Source organism: Sceloporus undulatus, chromosome 1 (assembly GCF_019175285.1).
Source record: "Sceloporus undulatus isolate JIND9_A2432 ecotype Alabama chromosome 1, SceUnd_v1.1, whole genome shotgun sequence".
Lineage (NCBI taxonomy): Eukaryota > Metazoa > Chordata > Lepidosauria > Squamata > Phrynosomatidae > Sceloporus > Sceloporus undulatus.
The window spans coordinates 75358699-75382035 of NC_056522.1; the positions used below are offsets into that span (position 1 = coordinate 75358699).

The following is a 23337-nucleotide window of genomic DNA, read 5'->3' on the forward strand; positions in this document are numbered from 1 at the left end:
GAGATCTAGATGTGAACCCTTTTCAGTGTCTCACCCTCTGCAATATTGGAGAAGAGAAGGTTAAGCAGTGATATGATAGCACTGTTTAAATACTTGAAGGGATGTCATATTGAGGAGGGAGCAGGCTTGTTTCCTGCTGCTCCAGAGACTAGGACTTGGAGCATTGGATGCAAGTTCCAGGAAAAGAGATTCCACCTCAACATTAGGAGGAACAGTGGAACAAACTCTCTCGGAGTGTAGTGGAGTCTCCTTCCTTAGAGGTCTTCAAACAGAGGCTGGATGGCCATCTGTCGAGGATGCTTTGATTTAGATTTCCTGCATGGCAGAGGGTTGGACTGGATGTCCCTTGCAGTCTCTTCCAACTCTATGATTCTATGAGTCTATGAAATAAATAATAATAAAGCTGGAGTCTCCCAATCCTGGATGAAAAAAAGAGATTCCATTCCTATCAGCCTAGGGAATTATGATTATCTCTCCTGCCATATAAAAAGGGTGGGGAAAGAGACATCTTGCCTTTTAGTCAGAAACAGAGACAAATGGGTGCATTGACCAAACCACTCAGCATAGGAATGGAACCACTAATGTCAGGCTAGAATCATAGAATCATAGAATCATAGAATCGTAGACTTGGAAGAAAGCACACGGGCCATCCAGTCCAACCCCCTGCCATTCAGGAAATCACAATCAAAGCATCCCCGACAGATGGCCATCAAGTCTCTGTTTAAAGACCTCTAAGGAAGGAGACTCCACCACTCTCCGAAAGAGTGTGTTCCACTTTCAAACAGATCTTACTGTCAGAAAATTCCTCCTAATGTTGAGGTGGAATCTCTGTTCCTGGAGCTTGCATCCATTGTTCCGTTTTCTAGTCTCTGGAGCATCAGAAAACAAGCTTCCTCCATCCTCAGTATGACACCCCTTCAAATACTTAAACAGGGTTATCGTATCACCCCTTAACCATCTCTTCTCAAGGCTAAACATACCCAGCTCCCTAAGTCTTTCCTCATAACACATGGTTTCCAGACCCTTCACCATTTTAGTCACCCTCCTCTCGACACAGTCCAATCTGGAAACATACTTTTTGAATTGTGGTGCCCAGAACTGGACACAGTATTCTAAGTGAGGCCTGGCCAAGGCAGAATAGAGTGGCACTATTACTTCCCTTGATCTAGCTAGCCCCTATACTTTTATTGATGCAACATAGAATAACATTGGTCTTTTTAGCTGCCGGGTTGAGAAGAAAACTGGCTTAAAACACTGCCTGGAGCATTCCCTATTCTTCTCACTTATCAGCCTTGGGGGTGAAATACAGTAGTAGATAGTCAGAAATACCACAGGTGGTGGGCATGCTTATCAAAGCACCATTGACAGAACAATAGAGCAGCTGGAGAAAGCATCAGTACTTGCTGCTAACAATTTGCTGGAAGCAGGAATGGAAATCTCTTGTTCTCTCTCTTGGATCTGGCCAGGTGGCCATCCATCACAGCCCTTAATTTCTTCTATCTCTTGAAGTCATTTTTACATTTCAAATATACTTTGGCATATGTCACAATGAGAAAATTGTGCCTCCTGCTGAAATATGAGTACCTGAATTTCAAAATCAGTACGTGGTGCTACCAAATCTTAATATTTTAGCCCCAGCATAAACTTTTCACAGAAAGACATTGTATGCTTAAAATACATTGTAAAACCTAATATTTACAGTGCAGTGATTCCTTAAAGGGAACTGTGTGGAATTCAGTGAGGATTACTCCCAAATGAATCATTATAGTAAATGTTTGGTATAGTCAGTATAGTATATGTTTTAGATCCACCCCCACCTTCTTTGCCCCCCCCCCCCCTCCTTTTTTCTTTTCTTTTTTATGGTATTTGTGTGAGTCAAGACTATGGCTCCCTTTCTGTCATTTTTTCCATTCTTTGTCAGTTCCATTCCATTCTTTCTGTCAATTCTCAAGTTTAACTGACATGTTCTTTATGGTTTTTTATTAGCTACCTTTCCCTATGCAAATGATCTGTACAGTGGAAACTGGTGGGGGGGGAGGACTGGGTTATCAGCAAGTAACATGTCCATCTGCCCCTAATGAATGCTACTTTACCCTTGAGTGTGAAAAATAAATATAACATGATGACCTGTAGCCACCATCACAAGATGAACAAAACGCATCAGGCTGTAACCATAAGCTACTAAATATACAATGTTCTCCTTTCTCTTACCTGCTCATGTGGCTTTTAGAATTTGCTGTCTGGGTAAGCAGAAATGACTACTCAGTTCTAAATTCTGCCTGAACAGCTGCTCCAGCAGCATCAAATGACTATAGTGGTTGCTGCAGAGCAGATGGATTTTGAAAGTCTTTTCCCATGGAGCATTTGCTTTGACCGCAGGTGAACTGCCTGTCAGTTCTTTTCCTGTGGCTTTTAATATCTTCTGCTGCCAAGGTCTTGAAAATGTAATATGCAGTCACCCTACAATTATTTTCCAAATGGGCATATATACTTTTCTTTCTGTCTAAAAGGAAGCAGAAGTAGAGCCATTGGGAAATCCAAAATTAAGTGTGAAAGTGTGCTTAATTAAGCTCTGCTGAGTATGAAAGTATATGTTTTTCAATCCCTAGTAGGCTGCTAGATTTAGAAATAGTTTTTTAAAGGAGAAGACAACAGAGGCCCACACTTGCTGGCATGAACAAGATTCATCATAGATCACCACAATAAGACATTATGGTCCCAAACAGACCGGCAGGAAGCACCAGCTTGGGGGCGGCATGGGGGCATGGTGGTCAGATGATACACTTCCCAATGCTACGCCCAAGCTGGTGTCATGCCTCCTGCCTGACCAGACAGTGGGCAGCATTGTGGTGCTCCAGTGGTGTGGTGTTTATACACTGCATGCCGCAGGAGTGCTGCAAGGTGATGGTGGCAGCTGATAGTGTGTCCTTTCACCAGCCCAAAAACGAGCAACAGTTTGCCGCCTCTTTTTCAGCCGGCAAATAGCTGTATTAGGACTGTCTGTTTTGGTTCAATGTATGTGCCCGTAAGAGAATAAAACTGAAGTTTTGTACTTTAAAACAGGGTTGCCTGAGCTGAGACTCAAGCATACATACAGCCTCCTAAGACCTTCAGTGCAGCCTTCCATGGGAGCCCTGATCTCTCTCTCTCTCCACCACCAATTTCCCATTGATTTCAAACAGATCACTCATTCCCTATAGGTGCTAGCAGTGAGTGCCTTCCAGACAGGCAAGATTATTGCTAATGTGGGTAGATGGATGCCCATGGCAAAAGATAACTGGATTCTCTTACAGCCAAAAAGATGGTGCACTTGTTTTAAAGTATAAACTTACATTTTGTTTGGCAGGGGGGAGGGGGAAATGAGTGGAATATTGTATGAATGTGCAACCTAGAATTACATCCTTGTGACTGTTTTGTATCCAAAATTCCTATGTGACTCCTAGTTCAGGGGGTACACAGGGAACATGAAAACCCCAAAATCCCCACTTATTGGGCAGCAGCCACTGTGATTGAGAGGGATCTATTCCTCTGTCAATCGGAAAGCAGCAGGTAGATGCTCCCTTCCGCAACAGAAGTGATCTCCAGCATGAGGGGGAATTTTGACAGGGACTTTTCTTCTACCTATCACAACAGGGATCACTTATGGAAGTGGATGGGAACATCAATTATCTGCTCCTTAGTCAGCAGGAAAACAGACCCCCTGCTGCCCAATAAGTGAGAATTGGGAGGACTGTGGTGAGAGTCATTTCATAGCACCATAACTGGCCGTCATTTTTAAAAGTGGCTGCCTTGTCATGTCTCCTTGTAAAGATTTTTTTCTGCATTTTCACTTGTCCTAAATACAGTCACACCTCCTTTTTTGTGGGGGATCCATTTCAGACTCTCTCACAGAAACAGAGTTTTGCTTATATTCAAGCCCCATTGGCTTGAATATAGATGCGGTGCCCATTCATTCCCCCTCCATTTGTCCCTCGCACATAAGCAAGGGACACCGTGAGAATGGAGGGAGTACTGTATTGCTTTTCCAATAACCAATCAACACACCAATTTGCAAATCAAAGTAAAGACAATCTCTTGAAAGGCTGTACCATTTGATTCATTTTATGTAATATTTTGGCAGATAACATTAGATATTATAAACATGTGCAGTGACAAAAATAGTGACCTAACACATTTTTCTATAAAGAATTATCACCTTGGTTGGTGGTGGTTGTTCCAGAAAACTTGATGGCAATAAACTAAAAACTTGTTTTGTATGATTGAGAAAGTAAAGCGTATCCACTATATTTATAGCTGGACTGGAACCTTTTCCCTGATAAATCAGCCAGCACCCAAGATTATATATATATATATATATATATAAATGTGTTTTTAAACAGATATAATTTAATCTAGTTTCTATCTCTCTACTCTTTGAAAGAATAAATAGTTAACCTTCTCTTTATTGACCTTAGAATCTGCTCTTAGTTGCATTTTTGGACCAATGCATTGTCACTGCTTGCTAGTGAAAATCCATATATATGTGTGTGTGTGTGTGTGTGTGTGTGTTCGTTCTTGTACACTAAAAATTGTGGTTTTATATTTTTGTGTAGGTAATGTTTACAGAAGAAGATGTTAAGTTCTACTTAGCTGAGCTGGCCTTGGCTTTAGATCATCTCCATGGTCTTGGTATTATTTACAGGGATTTGAAGCCAGAAAAGTAAGTTACTGGGGATATACTTGTGTGAAGATTCTAAATGGAGTTAACCTCTGTCGATCATAAATTACCCATGCAATCATGTACCAGTTTCCTCATAAATAACCATGAGTCGTGTTCCACCTTCAAAACTAACTTGCATTTTATGCATTATATTTCTGTACACATCTGAAGCACGATGTTTTGGACTGAGTTACAAGCATGTGTTATATATACATAAAATTACGGAAGGGGTTGTATGCAGTGAGATCAACAGCAATAGAGCTTAGAGCCCTATTGCATTACAAAAGTAAGATGAGAGGCAGTAAGATAGAAATGGTTTTCTAGTTTACCTCTCCACATGACATCATAGCTCTTCCATTCTCTTTTTAGATGGAAATGGTTGTTAAAGTGTGCCTTTTGCCAAACAGATTTTTCCAGAGCAACAAAAGACATGCTTTTACAATCATCTTCCTCTGGAATTGAACAGAAATGCTTTAAGGACATGTGGAGAGGCAAACAGAAAGCCACTTCTATCTTGTGGGTGGCACCAATATATCTGTAGCAATATTTGGTGCCTATATTAAGCAAATTGCAGCAGGGCTAGTGCAATAAGAGCTTTTGGTAGAAATTGAAGTAATTATGCTGGATGGTCTTGTAAAGTGAAAAAAAACTTACATTTATTGTCTCAGGAAATCAGTCTTAGGAAAAAAGAAATTAACTTAAACTTGATTAGAAGAGCTCCCAGAAGTTGGCTCTCATGGGTGGGTGTAAGCCAACATCTATTATTGGGGTTGGAGTCCCATGATGTCCATATCTTTGTTTCATGGCTTGTAATTTTAGATTGGATGCTGTTTGTAGTGAAGTATAGGCTTGTCACTTACGATCTGTGAAAAGGAAGTACAATTGTCCCAAACAGGAATTTAATTCTTCTTTAAGGTAACAATAAATATTTCTAACAATTTTCTTCCTGCCACAAGAAAGTCTTTGAAAACCATGCAATTTTCAATGGCTATTTGCAATTCTGGACTTATTCTGCACAAAATTTGCATTTTCTGCAGAATTCTTGCTCAGCACGTGCTGTCTGCATTGAAAATGCTGTTTTCTATGCAAATCAAGTGTGGATTTTACACAGGAAAAAATCCCCAATTATAGCTTTTTTCTGTGCAAAACAAAACTTTCTGTGCAGTTTTTTTAAAATATTTATGCACTGAAACATTATTTTCACATACAAAAATGCTGTTTTCTATATAGAAGATGCTGTTGCCAATGCAGATCAGCCATGTGTGAATTCTACGCAGAACAGATCTCTAGTTATAGCTTTTTTTTTTTTCTGTGTAGAAAGGATTTTCTGCCAAGGAACTAATGTTTCTACATTGAAATGTTATTTCCCATGCACAAAATGCTGTTTTCTGCACAGAAAATACTGCTTTCAGTGCGAAACAGCCACATGCAAACTTTGCACAGAATAAGTAATGAATTGTGACGACTATCATCAGTCCAGGAAAAGGTTTCTCAATACTAAAAAAACATATTTTCCAACCATTTTACAAATATTTTCTGATATTCTTTCCACCCCTCCCAGGACAGACTGCAGATTATTTATGATGTGTTTGAGTGGCTATTGCTGGGTAAAGTAGGTGACAATAAGTGTTATCCTGTCATTTACTCTTTGGAATCTGTTTGATAATAGATTGTTCCTACGTCTTAATAGAGTCATGTTATTCTCTTTTGTCACTTAGGGCCTGAACAGACAGGCCAAAATAAAGCTGCTTTGGGTCACTTTGGAGGTATACTGTTTAAATGACACACACATCTTAAGAGGCCAGAAGCTGCACCAAAGCTACGCTCCAGTCCTTAGGACTGAAGCGTGGCTTTGGTGCGGCCTCTGGCCTCTTAGGATGCATGCATCATTTAAACATCATACCTCCAAAGCAGCTTTATTTTGGCCTGTCTATTTGGGCCCTTCGTTCAGTAATATGTTTTGAAAAATCACTGCCATAAATGCTTACGTTGCAATTCTCTGACAGGTTTGAACATTTGCAGTATATGGTTGTAGAGTTTCTGGGATGTTCTGAGTAAAAGTGCATGTAGCAGTTTGTGCATTTCCAGTATCAAGTGGTGATATTTATAGGTCTATTATGTTGTTGCCCATGTTGTGAAATTGAATCTGTTGTATGGACTGGTCTAGGCACAGATACATTGTAAAGTGAAAATTATTAAGGGAACTTCCCAACTGCTGCTCATTCATGAATCTAGGTGACAAATTTGACATCAGTATAACTGGAGTAGAGGAGAATCTTCTAAGGACAAAAGCTCAGAAAACATTCTCTTAAGGCAGCCATAAAGATATTGGCATGTTGTAGAGATACCATTTTGAAAACAGTAAGCTCTCCTCAATGTTGAAATAAATAAATAAATTTCCCCCAACATTCATACTGGTAGCCAGGGTAGCCAGGGATGGCGTGTGTGTGTGTGTGTGTGTGTGTGTGTGTGTGTGTGTGTGTGTAAAGTCTCTTATTTAAGATCAGAAATGTGAATATATCATTGATTATTTTGGCTATGATGGTTGGGGGATGATGTTGGTGGTAGTGCAGTCCAGAAACATAATTTTTCCAGGTTGTGGGCAAAACAGCATCCAATCTGCAAGCCGTCCAACTTGGCAACAGTAAAAAAACAGTAGGACAGGGTCACAGTGAAGGTAATTTTTCTATCTGTGCCTATTCCTGGAAACCCAGCCTACACAAGACAAATGGGACCTTGACTGACCAACTACCACAGCTGCAGAGGCAAATACTTTCCTAGGGCTAGGTACAGCACATGGGCCTTACATCTGTCTACGCAAATACGAAGCCCCTATTTTTGCCTACATAAATACCCAAGAGGTACTGTTTTCTATTTGGCAAGTAACAATCCCATACTCTCTTTCTGTGTCTCTCTCCCCCCCCCCCCCCACACACACTTTAAGGAAAATTTTCTGCCATTTACAGCAGGAACAAAAGACAAAACAAAATGAGTGTCAGTGCTTCTCTTTTCCACAGAAATCTATGATTGTGCTATTTTTATTCTCCATTGTGTTAGGTGATACTTGTAATTATTTTTGTTGGTCATGCTTTTAACTGGTTAACTCTTATATGTTATGATTTTTTTTTTAACCTATATGTGCTTCCAACTTTTGTAAGTGGTCTTAAGGCCCAGACTGGGAAAAAGACATAAAAATGATGAATGATGATGGACTTAATTGTTTCCTTGAGTGTTGAGAAGCAAAAATTGTACACATATCAGTGGTGTGCAGCTATGATTCATATGAGCAAGCTTTGTCTGAAAGGCAGCAGAAAGAGGGAAAGATAACAATACTTGTTGAATAATAATAGTGACAACTGTCAATATTTAATATTCATTTAATTATGCTCAGTAACAATCTGTTCCCAGCCCACAAATGTTCTCCAGAATATCATTTCCTTTCAAGTTACATTTCACCGAAAAAGACAACACTGTGTGAGTGACAGCTTTTCAAATGTTTTATTTTTAAACAATAATACTCTTGGGGTAGAGGAATTACACACAGCTCTTCTTATTCTGGTGTATCATGAGAAGATTAAGAAGGAATGTGTGAAGAAAGAACTGCAGGTGATACAGGAAGGAGATGAAAATGAAGAGAGATTTGGTTTCTTCCACACTGCATTAACTTTAAAATTAGTTTAAGTGGTCTGTGTGCCAGTTATAAATTTCTTGCCTTTGTTCAATACAATTTTTATTTGAACTAAGCTTTCCATTGTATTGTCTTCCAGCATTCTTCTAGATGAAGAAGGACACATTAAGATTACAGGTGTGTAACATATCCATTGCAATTTACCTGCATTATATTCTGTCCATTGTGTCTTCATGAGGACAGGGTCAACATGAGTATCTGGCATGGTTGAGCAGTTTTTAGGACCCTAGTGGTGTGGCAGGGCTCACTGGTTCTCACAACCCAGAAAAAGTTACTTTCTGATGCACAGACTTTCCAAGCCAGCTGGCAGTAGCCATATTACCTGTAAAAATCTGGAAATTGTAGTCCAAAAGTAACTGTTCCCAAGTTCTGCTATTGATACCTGCCCAAGGTCTCTTAATTTAAAAAAAAATAATAATAGTAGGCTTGAAGTCCAAATTACATCAAGTAGCTAGATCTAACTTCTCCATAATTTCCCTCTGTATCCTAAAATTATTCTCATTCTAGAACATTCTGAGTAATTAATGTAAGTTACCCCCAACCCTAACAGAAAATGGAGAGTGCAAGAGAGTAAAAAGTAAAAGTTACTTCCAAATACATTATACATAATGCCAATCTACATCACCTTCCACCCAAATTGTTCACTAAACAGGGACGTAGCCGGGGGGGGGGGTTCTTGGGGTCCAGACCCCCCCTCCATTAGATAAAATGAATGGTGCGTGCTGCCGTGCCGCCGCACCCAAGCCCCATTATAATGGTGGCACTTAGTCTGGACACCCCCTTCCCAAAATCCTGGCTACGTCCCTGCACTAAAGGAAAACCCAAGCAGCACTACATGCTGAGTGACACACAGTTTGACCCTGAGGTTCCAGTACTCGTAAATCCCACTGAATTCAGGGACATACTTCGTTCTATGGTGCTCGTATTGCGTCCGGCAGAGTTGTTCAGGGTGGTTAGGGAGCTAACTCAGCTCCCTCCTGCCCTGAACCAGATCCTTGAACCTTCTAAGGCCTGCTGTGACCTGTTTAACGACTTTTTTGCGGATAAAACCTCTCGCATAAGCGAAGGTCTGAACGCCGACATTTTAGCAGAACCTAGGGTAGAAGTGTCCAGAGCCTCCGTGGACTTTGTTAAACTGGATCAGTTTGAGTCGGTGAGTACCGAGGATGTGGACAAGATCCTCGGAAGTGTTCGGAAGACAACCTGCTCTCTTGATCCCTGTCCCTCGTGGTTAGCGGCCCAGGGGGGACCGGCGGTAACATTATTGTTACGCCGGATAGTTAATACATCTCTGAGGGATGGGCTATTTCCATCTCAATTGAAATTGGCCATTGTAAAACCTGTCTTTAAAAGCCCTCCCTCGACCCCCTGGTACATAATAATTATCGGCCTGTGTCGCTGCTACCATTTTTGGGTAAGGTGATCGAGAAGGCGGTTGCAATCCAGCTTCAGGCGGTCTTGGATGAAACGGATTATCTGGACCCATTTCAAACTGGCTTCCGGGCGGGTTACGGGGTTGAGACGGCCATGGTCGCCTTGGTCGATGATCTCCGTCTGGGCATCGACAGGGGAAGCGTGTCCCTGTTGGTGCTCTTGGACATCTCAGCGGCTTTCGATACCATAGACCATGGTATCCTTCTGGGACGCCTGGCAGAGGTGGGAATCGGGGGCACTGCGCTCCAGTGGTTCCGGTCCTACCTCTCCGGGAGGTCCCAGATGGTGCAGCTGGGAGACGTGTGCTCCGACGAGCGGGCCCTTAAAACTGGGGTCCCTCAAGGAGCCATTCTGTCTCCCATGCTATTTAACATTTACATGAAACCGCTGGGAGAGATCATCCGGAGACATGGGGCGCGGGGTTATCAGTACGCTGATGACACCCAAATTATTTTCACTATGTCTCCGACTGATGCAGTGACTGGGGATGGCGTCTCTCCTCTCGTGGCCTGTCTAGAGTCAGTAATGGGCTGGATGAGGGAAAACCGACTCAAGTTGAATCCAGAGAAAACGGAGGTACTAGTGATAGGTTCTCCTGGTCCAGGAATGGCGGTGGTTCCACCTGTCCTGAACGGGGTCACGCTCCCTGTAAAGGACTCCGTGCGCAGTCTGGGGGTGCTTCTTGACTTGTCGCTTCACCTGACTGCTCAGGTGAATGCGACGGTCAAGAGCACCTGTTATCAGCTTCGGCTGATTCGCCAGCTGCGCCCATACCTGGCCCAGAGGGACCTAGAAACTGTTGTACATGCTCTGGTAACTTCGAGACTGGACTTCTGCAATGTACTCTACATGGGGCAACCCTTATACCAAACTCGGAAGCTGCAAATGGTGCAGAATATGGCAGCCCGGCTGGTCACTGGCGTTTCCAGGACCAGCCATATAACACCGGTTTTGAAAGATCTTCATTGGCTGCCCATTCGCTTCCGGGCTCAATATAAGGTGTTGGTGATTACCTATAAAGCCCTAAATGGCTTGCGCCCAGGATACCTAAAGGACCGCCTCTCCCCGTACATTCCGCCTCGCACCCTCAGAACGTCTGGGCAGCAATTACTGAAGGTGCCTGGGGCTAGGTTATCCTCCACCACATGGAGGACATTCTCCACGGCTGCCCCAGCCCTTTGGAATACGCTGCCCACCGAGCTCCGCTCGACTACCACCCTGGCCCAATTCAGGAAGGACTTAAAAACCTTCCTGTTCCAACAGACGTTCCCCAACTAAAATCCTGTGGGCCTCCCTCCTCTTCCGTGGCCAAGAGGTTGGGCTAAGGGGCTTTTAATTCTGTTAGTTTTATTGATTGTTCTTATTGATTGTATGGTTAGCCTGTGTAGTTGTATCTTTTTATATTGTTTATGGCACCATTGTTTTTTTAACCTATGTTGTAAGCCGCCCTGATCTTGGGAAGGAGTGGGATATAAATAAAATTTTATTATTATTATTATTATACTGTCTAGTAGGGATGGGTTAGACATCTATTATGTTGAATGGTTTTTGCAGATTTACTAACTTGAATCTCTCACACTTGAATAGAGGACCAAATGCATATTGTGGTCAAAAATCTGTATGTTTTCAAGCTTGTGATACATTTTTTTAAAAAAAAATAAAATGTGCCTGACAAAATGCAACCGTTAGAAAAAAGTTCAAAGAAAGACTCCTTATTATTCTAAAATGTGTTTCAGCCAATGAGTGCATGTGTGCAGAAATGCACTTTTGAAGAACATAGACAAAAGTACATATGGGATAAGAGGGAGAGAACCATATATAGAAACTGCAATGAATGATGATGGTGATAGAAATATAAGAATTTCAATGAGATTAAGGGTGCATCTACACTTCAGATATAATGCAGTTTAACACTACTTTAACTGCCATAGCTTCATGCTACAGAATCTGGGATTTGTAATTTTGTGAAGCACCAGCACTCTTTGGCAGAGAATGCTAACAAAACTTTAAAACTACAAATCCCAGGATTCCATAGGATGGAGCTACAGTGGTGTCAAACAACATTATTTCTATGGTGTAGATGCCCCCCAAGCTTGACAAATCAGCCTATTGCTCCTTCCAAACAGATATGTATAGGACTGTCATGGCTTTACTTGAGTTTTCAAGGTGACTATAATTTTTCATACATCACATATCAATTTTGCATCTGTCTCTATTTAGATTTTGGCCTCAGCAAGGAAGCCATTGATCATGACAAGAGAGCATATTCGTTCTGTGGGACAATAGAGTACATGGCCCCAGAGGTGGTCAACCGGCGAGGACACACGCAAAGTGCTGACTGGTGGTCATTTGGTGTCCTAATGGTAAAGGAAAGATTATTGCTTTAGAATGGTCTGGGTTTGGGATTCTTCAGTATGTTACATATGATTGTTATTCAGTTGTTTCTAAAAAGCATGTTTGTGAATGCACCTTTCTTTACCATTTGAATGGTATCAGTCATGAAAATAAATGCTGTCCAGTATTTTTAACCACTGTGAATTGGATCCAGCCATACCTAGTTCTACTTAGAGTTGACTCAATGAAACCATTGAGACTTGGCTGATAAAGACTAGCTGTAAAGTTCAGTTGATTTCAATGATGCTAACTTAGGTCCAAAACAAACTGCAGAAGTAATCCATTGAGACTGCCTTAACTGACCTGCCTCAGTGCTAGAGAACTTTGGGAATTGTAGTTTATTGTAGCCCCAGAACTGTCTGACACAGAAGGCTAAGTGTCTCACAAAACTACAGTTCTCAGAATTCCCTAGCATTTTGCCGCTTCTCCGTGGCCTGGAGAAGCGCCGGATTGGGGCCTCTGGGCTGCCGGTATGGCTGCCCTGGCCCCAATCCTCCGGGGAAAGGGGTGGGTGCAGGCTGCCCCAAAGCGGCAATCTATACTGTGCCATAGCTTGGTATAATAATAGGCAGTAGGAAAAGAGGGACGGCATACTATAGGTGAATTGATTCAATCAAGAGATTCATGGTACTGTGTTTGTAAGACCTGTGCAGAGCAGTTGATGATTGGGGCTATTGGAGGTGTCTCACTCATAAGGTTGCCATAAATTAAAAACAGCTAGATGGCAAATAACAACAACATTGTGTCCAATATATTTTATCTTATAGTGTCCCTATGTATCTGTTTGATTTTATGGTGTTTGGATTTTATTTTATTTTTAATTTTATTTAAGTTTATTTCTTCCATAAAAAACATTTAAAAACATTTAAACACACAAATCACTTTGTCACAAAAACAAAACTAATACTAAAAAGACAGCTTCCAACAGAGACACTCCCCCTCCAATACTACAACAAATCTATAATAAACATTCTACATTTGACATATACAAACCAAAAACTATGCTTCTAAAATACTTGACAACATAAAAAAGACTTCCTACCCTTCTCGGGTTATTTCTAAATTTCACACATATTTTATCCAGACTTTCCAATTATGATTTCCATTTTAAATATATGATTTTTTCCTGCGCTTACATTATACCTTTACAATATTTTCCATGATTCTATTAAGATATATACATATATATTTGTTTTATCTTTCACACCTTTTCCTTAAATACCATGTGCAGTTCATGTTTCTACCAATTCTTTTATCAGTTCTGTGCATTTATAATAAAACATTTTTATTGGATTTAATTTCTATACCTTTTTTTAAATAATTCCTTCTCTTTTTTTCCCTAGGAGATATTTGTTTAGCTTCGACCATTCTTGTATATATTTATCGTTTGTTTCATCCCTTAACATGTACGTTAATTTATCTAATACCATCATATCGTATAGTTTGATAGTCCAGTCATTTATTGACAGTTCATCTTTACTCTTCCATTTTTTTGCAAATGTTCTTACAGCCACTGTTACATAGAAAATTATTTTACCAAATTTCCTTTCCATTTATTCTTCTTCAACCATTCATGGTGTTTGGATTTTATTTGTGTGTGATTTAACAAATACAGTAAGTAAAATACATTTCAGCATTATTTAGTTGGAAGCATTCTCTTATGTTCCTGGAAATAACACACATAATACAAAGCCAAAAAGTTTTGGAAGAATGCTGTTAGGCAGCAAAGGGGCAGAAGGATTAGATCACAGATACATGGTTTGTCCTGTATGGGGATGTGCACCGTCTCAACGCCATGCCCCCATGCCGCTGTGAAGCTGCCATAATTTGCAGGTCTGTACCGGCCCATAGTCCTTTTATTTTAATGGACTACCTTTAAAAAGTATTTTTAAATTGCTTAAAAGGCTTTTCTTCTCTAATACTGATGCTTGTCAATGCCTGATAGTTGAGCTCAGGGTAAGTCAACCATTTTCAGATGTGGGGTTCCTAACAAAAAAAACAGATTATTCACAGGCATTGGAACAACCCCAACTCTTCCTCTTCGATATGTAAATATTTTCTTTGAAGTCTGAACATTTCTGTTTCAAGAAATTGGATGTTTCAGCACATCTGATCTCCACAGTCAGGCATACCATGGCATTGTCAACACTGTTGACAGATAGTCACTAGCAAGGGACATGCAGTTTATACAGCATGTCACAATAAGTTGGGTGCAGTGAGCTTGGGAGATGTCAGTTACTGCAATCTTTAAGTCTGTTGTTCATTGTTCTATCTCTAGGATCAGACATTTAACATCAAGACATGCTGTATAAACAGTACCCATATTGTCTGAATGCTTTCTTTGATGTTATTGTTTGTTGTCAAGTTAGCACTATATGTGAGACTTCCAGGACCCTGTCCCAGTCATCAACAGTCCTGTTCAGATTTTGCATAGTTAATGCAGAAAGATGTAATTTGAGTAAACTTTCCATCAAGATTATTTGTCATTCCTGGTTGAAGATTCTCCCTGCACTGTCTCTATCAAATCTTAGGTTTCCCCCCCAGCTCAAGAAACTCTGCTTTGAATTCTCCTGCCAAAAAGTCCAGGGAGTGCTTGAACTGTGGAATTTTCCCTTCATCTCTTTCTTTCACATAACTTCTTCCACTGGGGGTTGGCAGTTATGAACTGACTGGTTTTCCCATTGTTCTTGCCTCAGTTGAGACTGTGTGCACTACTGAGACTTTATGATTGTGTATTTCTTAACACCTCATCCTGTTCAGAGCAGTAGAAGAGAAAGTATTTCTGCTTTTGCTGCTTGCTACAATTCATTAGAGAAACATAGTCTCTTAATCCATAACATGCTGTTGCTAGGAAACAGGAAAGCCAGATGAATTAATGCAGAAAGAGAGGTCAAGAGACAGGGAGATTAAGTTGCTTTTTTGGGGGGGGGGGGTCTGTCTTCTCAGAATTAGGAAATAGCTATCCAGATATTCTGAAATGGAAAGTTCAGAAAGTGGAGACATGATTATATGGGGAAGCAAAATACAGTTCCTGAGGTAGGGAAGGAACCATCTGGAGAAAATAGGGTACTGGTTTGGGGCAGGGCTTGAGGATTTTAGCCCATGGATTAAAGAATACTACTTTTGTCAGCACCAGCCAACACATTTGGATTATGAAATATCTGTTTACGTATTCTGAAACTGGATATTCACATGGAAGGAACCACACAACACTAGAGGAAAAAACAAAAAAGTATCTTTTCTGGGGTTATAGGTAGATGACTGGGAGCTCAATCTTGACTTGAGCACTTGACTATAGGACAATGTTCTCCACTGCTTGTGAGAACAGTAGGCAGATTGAGAAAGTACAAAGTGTGGCATGCACAAATGTGTCTATCAGCACCTTAAGTCAACTTCTGTTCTTCTTAGCATCTGCTGACTGAGGTGAATGACTAGGGCTAGCTAAATGCAGGCTCACTTTATGACATATTTTCAAGGGCACGCTTTTTCACAAAGGTAGATTGGTAGAATCCATCATGCAATACTTGAGCCTCAAACTGCCAACCTTCCGACCTTACGATTGTCAGAATTGGCATCTTAACCACTAAGCCACCACATCATTCAGAATTACACACTATTAATCTATCGGAACAGTTCAAGTATCACCTGACTTTTAAAAAGTGGAAGAATCATAACAATGTAGTGAAGCTGTCATACATTTTCTCTGTGTTGCAAGATGCTTCCTTGGCTTCTTTCCCTTTTCTCTAACATGAGCCATGAAATACCTTTTTGAAATGACATGGTTCTGACCTGTCACTTGCAGGTTGCTGTGTACTTTGTACCCACTGGTCTTCCTTCCTGTTCTGTGTTTATTAGCAGAAACTTCATTCCCCTTCCTTCTTCCTGTGTTAGTCTCAATAGATCTGTCTACCACTCCAGCATTTTCACCCTCAAACAACAGGGTAACATGAACTTTAAAAATATCAGTCAGGAGTTGTTTTTAAAAAAACCAAAGTGACCTTAGAAAATGTCAGACACTATCTTGCACCAAATTAAATGAGCTATACTAGCACTGTAAAATAATCTGGACACAAGAGGAAAGTCCTAAAAAGAAAGAGTTATGTATTTAATTTTATATATTACTCCTCTACCCAAAGATATCTTTATACACAGTATTCATTAACTTTAGTGGTACAGCTTAAAACTTTTAATGGGTAGAATGTCTGCTTATTTTCCCCTTCTAACTTTCCTTTACAAACGATCCTATCTTCCCTTTTCTTTTTTCCATTCTTGCCTATAAGTCACAGGTAATAATAAATCTTTATGGCTGTGTTAACCCCTTCACCTTTGTCCTCATTTGAAAATGGTGATGGCTATTAAAACAGACTGTTGTTACATAGAGCATTCTTTTTCAGGGTTCTAACCTGGCAGTCAGGTCCTTTGCCAGAATACGTGATTCTATTCCTCCCTCCCATCATCTATTTCCTTCTGCTTTGGTATTATATAGGCCTGTTACAGACAGCCAAAATAAAGCTGCTTTGAGTCACTTTGGAGGTGTGGTATTTCAACGATACATGTGTCCTAAGAGTCCAAAGGCCGCAACAAAGCCACGCTCCAGTCCTAAGGACTGGAGTGCAGCTTTGGTGAAGCTTCCAGACTCTTAGGACTCATGCGTCATTGAAATACCATACCTCCAAAGTGACTCGAAGCAGCTTTATTTTGGCTGTCTGTAACAGGCCATAGACAGTGTTGTGGAAAATTAATTTCCCCACAAAAACAGTTAGATCTTGTGTGCTGAATAGAAATTCCAGCTTTAGTATTCTGTAGCTCCTTTTTGACAGTCTTCAGTATTCATTAAAGATGCGGATTACTTTTTTAAAAATATTCATAAAAATTATGGTTTTCCAGAAAACAGCTTGCAGTGGCAGGTGAGCATCACACTTTACTAGTAGTGCTGCATGGTTTTGTTTTGTTTGAGAAATAAACATTTTTCTTTCTTTTTGTAAAGAAAAAAGAAGAAAAGAATGTGTGGTGCAAATTGAATAACAGCTTGGCATCTTTCTTCTCTTTGGATTTTCATCTCTTCAGAACAGTAATGATTACCTGAACACATTTATTTCTGTGCTTCGGTCATTCTTCAGAATAGGAATATTGGTTCCTTGGAAAACATGGAAGCACAAGAAGAACAGCAAACTCATAAGGGATCAAGCTAAAGGCCTGTTGAATATTTCATGTGGCTTCATGTAGCAGTCAACTGGATAGCCATGACCCCACAAGCAGGCCATGACTCCGATAGTATCCACCTGCATGTGTTCCCTAGCAACTGATACTGAGATCCATACTCACTCTAGTACTATATAATTAGTATTCTTACCCTTCATGAATTTGTCTAATTCCCTTTTAAAAACATCCACATTGGTAGTGTCCTACATCTTGTGGGAATGATTTCCGTAGTTTAACTATATGCTGTGTGATTTTGTTTGCTCTGAATTTTTCATCATTCAGCTTCATTGGATGAACCTAGGCTCTAGTGTTATGAGAGAGAATGAACCCTCCCCAAACACGTTTCCACATCAGGAATAATTTTAATCCCCTCTATCATGATCCTATCTAGTCATTTTTTCTCTAAGTTAAAAAGTTCCCAGTCTTGTAACCCTTGTCTCAATGTGGAATTGCTTCAGGGCTTTGATCACTTTGGATGCCCTTTTATGGCATCCAGCTCTCCTTTTATTTTCCAGCTCTACGATAGGGTGTGTTTTTGTTTGTTTGTTTGTTTGTTTGTGTTTTTGGGGGGGTGGTTAGGCACAGTGTTTAAAAATGTGCACAAAATACCCAGTATGGTGAATCATGATTTGTATAAAGTCATTACAATATTAACAGTCTCATTTTCAGTTCTTTTGCTGATTACCTGCATACAACTTCCTCAAGCTGCCCATAACAACCCCAAGATTCCCTGCATGGTTAGTTTACATCATCTCAGATGCCATCAGCTGTGTGTGAAGTACACCACTTTGCACTAGCTTACACTGGACTGCATTTGAATTATATGTTACTGTCAAGATACAAGCGTAATTGTGGCAGGAAAGGATCTTGGCCAACAGGCCGACTTGCTAGTATGCCCAGAATGATGGTACGCAACTGTCTAGTGGCCTGAAAGAATTATGTTATGCTCAGTATAGCTAGCTCATACTTTATCTGTGTCAGGCATTCCATAATGTAAGAGCATGCTATTAACTGCTTTCCTGAGAAGATTGAAGGCCACATGTTCTCAGCCTAACTAGGAAGGATATGGGGGAATGATCTTTCCTGTTTAACTGTTTGCTTTGATTCACAGATTGGTTAGAAGGTACCAACAGACTGCACCTGTGCATCTGGCATTTCTTTTTCTAGACCAGTGATGGCTAACCTTTTAGAGAGTGAGTGCCCAAACTAAAGGGCCTTCCAGCACCTGGTGTTAACTGATGGCCGGGGAGGGGGGCAGACCTTCTGCCTCCAGGGTAGGTGCCTCGGGGTGGGACTTCTTGCCCCACCCTCCCAGGCCTTCTGCTACCTCTCCAGAGACAGCTGAAGGCCTGGGGGTGAGGGGGAAGAAAAGGAACAGGTGTGCGCCTGTTCTTTCTGTGTTTTCCCTTGCCCTCCTGGGCCTTCAGCTGCTTCTCTGGAGGCAGCTAAAGGCCCAGGATGGCCGGGAAGGAGAATGAACTGACACGTGCCTGTTCCTCCTCTCTGCCCTCTGCGTGCCATGAAAAATGACTTTGCATGCCAGTTTCTGGCATCCGTGCCATAGGTTTCCTAGTATGGGTCTAGACTTTTACCATAAAACCTATTATTTATGATTACATGCTTTGTCTTGGTTTCAGGGGTACATACACTGTGTCAGTGTAAACAATGTGTTGGCCAATGAGATTGGTCTTATAGACTTGGAGACCAGTCTATTGCTAATTGTGAGGGGAGATCAGATCCCTGTCAGTGAAGGACCAGTGGCTATTGTTCTCTGGTGTTAAAAATATATCAGCTGTTACCTATTTATCATCAGTAAAGCTTGCTTTGCACCAGTAACATGCTTTCACACTTTTTACCAAACATAGCCCTTGAGAAACCTGGGGCTGTGTCCAGTTCTAATTTGGAACATTCATCTTTAAAAAAAAAACCCCACAGAAGCATAATTTTCTTGTCACAGCAAACAATTATGAGTTTAAAAGTGAAAATGGGAGCTTTTCAAGCATGGAAAAGGTACATGTAAGCTTGTCCAGGCTGTGAGAAACCATTGTTTCCTATTGTGTATGAACTCAGACTTTCAGTATGGACTGTGATTTCAGATGGGTCAGCTCATCCCATAATTTTGTGACAGCTTGTCCTGTAAGCTATTGGTGTCTTTTAGAATCAGTGGATATAGCACTGGGTTTAGAACATTTGCTGTATTGTGTAGATCAGGTGGGGGGGGGGGGGGTGCAGCATTCATGTTGTATCTGGCCACTGTACCCCATCTTTGTGGCCTGTGAACCCCCCCCCCCCCCCCAACCCCCCCCAACCTTCAATTTGGGTGCATTTTTGACCCAAAAGTATGTAGAAAGTCTCTCCATGTATGAAAACATGGGAGAATATGCCCACACTCTCCCAGAACCCTGTACTACTCCCACATATCTGTTTTCTTCTGCAGTCCCCTTGTCACTTCTTGTTACCATTTTGAAAGCGACTGTAATAGAAAATTGAAGGATTTGGACTTGCTGGGGGAATGCAGCCCACATAGGGGCAGGGAAGAAATTGGCCTCTGCATATTTGCCCACCTCTGCTGTAAATCAGCCTTCTCAATCTTTGGCTCTCCCGATGTTTTAAACTTCAGCACCCAGAATACATGCCAGGTGGAGAATTCACATCCTAAACATGTGGAAGACCAAAAGCTGAGAACCTCCGTTATAAATTAATGAACCTTTTTCTATTGATTTCAATAAAGAAAAATAACCTTGTATTTGGAATTTGTTTCTTGCTTCTTGCTAAGTGTTTTTGAATTTTAAACAGCTTTTTCAAAAGCAATGTATCTGTCAAAGCAAATGTAGAACAACTATTTCTTAGGAATACTATTTTCTCTTTAATTACTTTCATTTACCAAAGTGGAACACTAGATGTGCTCTAGAGTAGAGAAAGATGTGTTCTAAAGCTATTCAAATTAGATTTAGTATTTAATTATAGTTTGTTTTAATCAAAGCTGAGCAGATGTTAGCACAGCACTGATCATGTTTAAATTTGCAAGCTTATCTAGTGAACTGGGTAGCTAAAAGAAACTGGGTTATGGGGGGGGGGTAGGGGAAAGAGGAGGAAAACAATTCTCTCCCAAATGTTTGGTGATATGCCTACTATAACTGTTCCTGCTCATGGATATCCTTTATGGCTTTGGGGGGTGAGGGTAGGAGGAGTTATCTTCTTCTGTGAAGACATCTTCCTTGTGAATAACATTGAGACACAGTGCCTTGTGTATCTGTGATTCATTCTGGGAAATAATACTGGTCAAAAGTGCCAGTTGGCACTATGTTTTAAAGAGAACAGTTTATAAAAGTCACAGAAATGTGTACTGAGTCAAATAGACAGCCTTTTCACCCCAGGATTCTGTTTTAGACAGTGAGCAGTTTTAATATGTTTTCTTTACTTCAACAGATCATTTACTTCATTCTAGTTTGTTAGTATTCAAGAATGTACAGCATTATTTCTGAAGTCACACATCAGAATGAAATTACTAAGCACCACACCTAATGGATGCTGATATTCTTAGTTTCCCTGAATTCTTTAAACTAAGTTAAAGTTTTGGTGATTATTTTTAACATAGTTCTTTGTTGTTGTTTGTTGTTGAGTTGTAGTCCAATGCTCAGCCCACCGCATCTCACTAGCTCACCAGAGTTCTTTACTCCACCTTTATTCATGGTTGCCATATGACACATTTGATATTTATTAGTATTTATTTATGGAACCTATTTATTGCCGCTTGATCTACTAGGTTCCCTAGAATGATATACAATGGATGCAAAGACTTAAAACATTAAATATATAACTGAACATAATTAAAAACACTATAAACCTCTATTTAATGTTCATAGACCAAAAAATTACAAAAAATTTTTAAGAACAGCCAGAGCAGACACCCTTAATTTTAATAACTGAAGGCCAAACACAATAGCAAAGTCTTCACTTTCTGCTGGATGGTGCCAGCCTGGCTTCCCTTGCAAGGGAATTCCACAGTCCGGGTACAACTACAGAAAATGCGTTGTCACACGTAACCCCTAGGCCAGCCTAACAGGGTGGTGGGACATGTAACAGGGCCTCGACTGAGCATCTTAGATTTTAGACAGGCTGATGTGAGAAGAGGCAGTTTTTAAAATATTCTGGCCCAACTCATTTGTGTTTGTGTATATGTGCCTTCAAATTACCTGTCAATTATCTTTTAGGTTGCCCATATATAGCTACAGGAATCTCTTTGTGGTAGGCCCTGTTCCTTTCAGTTGGACTTGTGCAGAACCACTTGCTACTGGATTGTGTCCTTTGTGTGTCTTCCGTGCTTCTAGTTGTAAATCAGCATGGGTTGGACTACAGCTACTATCACCCATTGCCTTAATTATCTGAGGATGTTTTGAGATGTAGTCTAACACATGCAAAGGGTGCCATATTTAGAGTGATTGCCTTAAATAATTTTAAAAACATAACCACCTAGCTGAGTCATAACTAAAACATAGCTACTCAAATATCCTGCTTCTAACAAGAGCTCACTCATTTTGATACCTGGAGATTTAGTAAAGTGCTAATTCTGTAGTGGGACTGAACAGAACAACAAAAAGTATTAGAGAGTAAAACTCCTCAGAACATGTGTACTTATTCTACTTAGGTTTTTATCTTCTTAGTCTGTTTCTTATTCTGTCCTTTATTTGCAGTTTGAAATGTTGACGGGATCATTACCATTCCAAGGGAAAGACAGGAAGGAGACAATGGCTCTCATTCTCAAGTGAGTAGTAAATGCCAATTTACCTCCTTCAACTTTTAAGCCACTGGCTATAGTGGCTAGGGGGGATTTTGAGATGTGTAGTCCAACCTCCACTTCAATTCCAAGCTCTATTGGCAATCTGTATCATACAGCAGTACCTCAGCTACTGTTTTCAGGATAGAGTGGCTACATGAATGAGAAGACAGCATTCCTATAGCTTTAATAGCTGTGTGAAGGAGGGACGTTCAACAAGGTTCCTCTTTGTTCACCTTACTTCAGGAGTGTAGGATTACTAGATAAATGTGCTGTACAGAATGTTAGACTTTGAAGGAAACTGTTCAAATCTTTCCTCCAAATTAGGAAGTCCCTAGCAAACGCTCTTGCAACACTTTCTATGAAATTGAATAATTATTACTGATTTCATGTTGCCATCAAGAGGTGAATGACAGTTTCTCTCCAAAAGAAAGCAATGTTTAATTAAACCAGTGTCATGGAACAGTCTATATCTAATATGCCTCAAAATTCTTTTGAGAACTACATGTTTCCATGTGCATCTGCATTCATTTCTACTGTTAAATAAGTATGCTAAATTTCCTCCTACATTCATATGTTCTGTTTTTCATAGAGCCAAGTTAGGAATGCCACAGTTTTTGAGCATAGAAGCTCAGAGTTTGCTGCGAGCTCTTTTCAAGAGGAATCCATCCAACAGATTAGGTATGGAAATTCATTTTATGGCTGTTCTGTGTAAGGTAGCAATAAATTTCAATCAGACATTAATCTGTATCTTATTTTCCTTGGCAGTTCATTTTCATTGCCCTCACAGATATGATACAGCAAAGCAATGTAACAGAAAAAGTGTAAGACAATCAAGATGTACTGTAATTAATGATATGTTTGAGACTTTCACACAAGGATTACACAGATGAAATGTATAGGCTTAACAGGTATGGTGGCTAAACATAACCTCTCTCCATAGTGGCACTATACAGGTATTTATGACAACCAGATACTAGGAACAAACAGGAGAAGTCTTGTACCTTTTTGTTCTGTTTGTGTTCATCCAGAATCATCTGCCTGGCCACTGGAGGAAAATAAATGTTGGATTAGAACCAGCAAAGTATCCCATACACCAGTTCTTTTGTTATATTAGGATAAATGAAGGCAGGATTTTGTACA

At 40.4% G+C, this 23337-nt stretch overlaps 1 protein-coding gene across 4 annotated transcripts in view; it reads left to right on the plus strand.

Annotated features, from left to right (window-relative positions):
• RPS6KA2 (ribosomal protein S6 kinase A2) overlaps window positions 1–23337 on the plus strand; it is a 272415-nt gene that overhangs the window by 203999 nt on the left and 45079 nt on the right. For all 4 annotated transcript variants that reach the window (XM_042480351.1, XM_042480370.1, XM_042480360.1 and 1 more), the window contains 5 exons: window positions 4593–4699; window positions 8467–8504; window positions 12042–12184; window positions 22112–22182; window positions 22787–22875. In XM_042480351.1, coding sequence (XP_042336285.1) covers window positions 4593–4699; window positions 8467–8504; window positions 12042–12184; window positions 22112–22182; window positions 22787–22875 — 448 coding nt within the window. The remainder of the gene's footprint in view (window positions 1–4592; window positions 4700–8466; window positions 8505–12041; window positions 12185–22111; window positions 22183–22786; window positions 22876–23337) is intronic.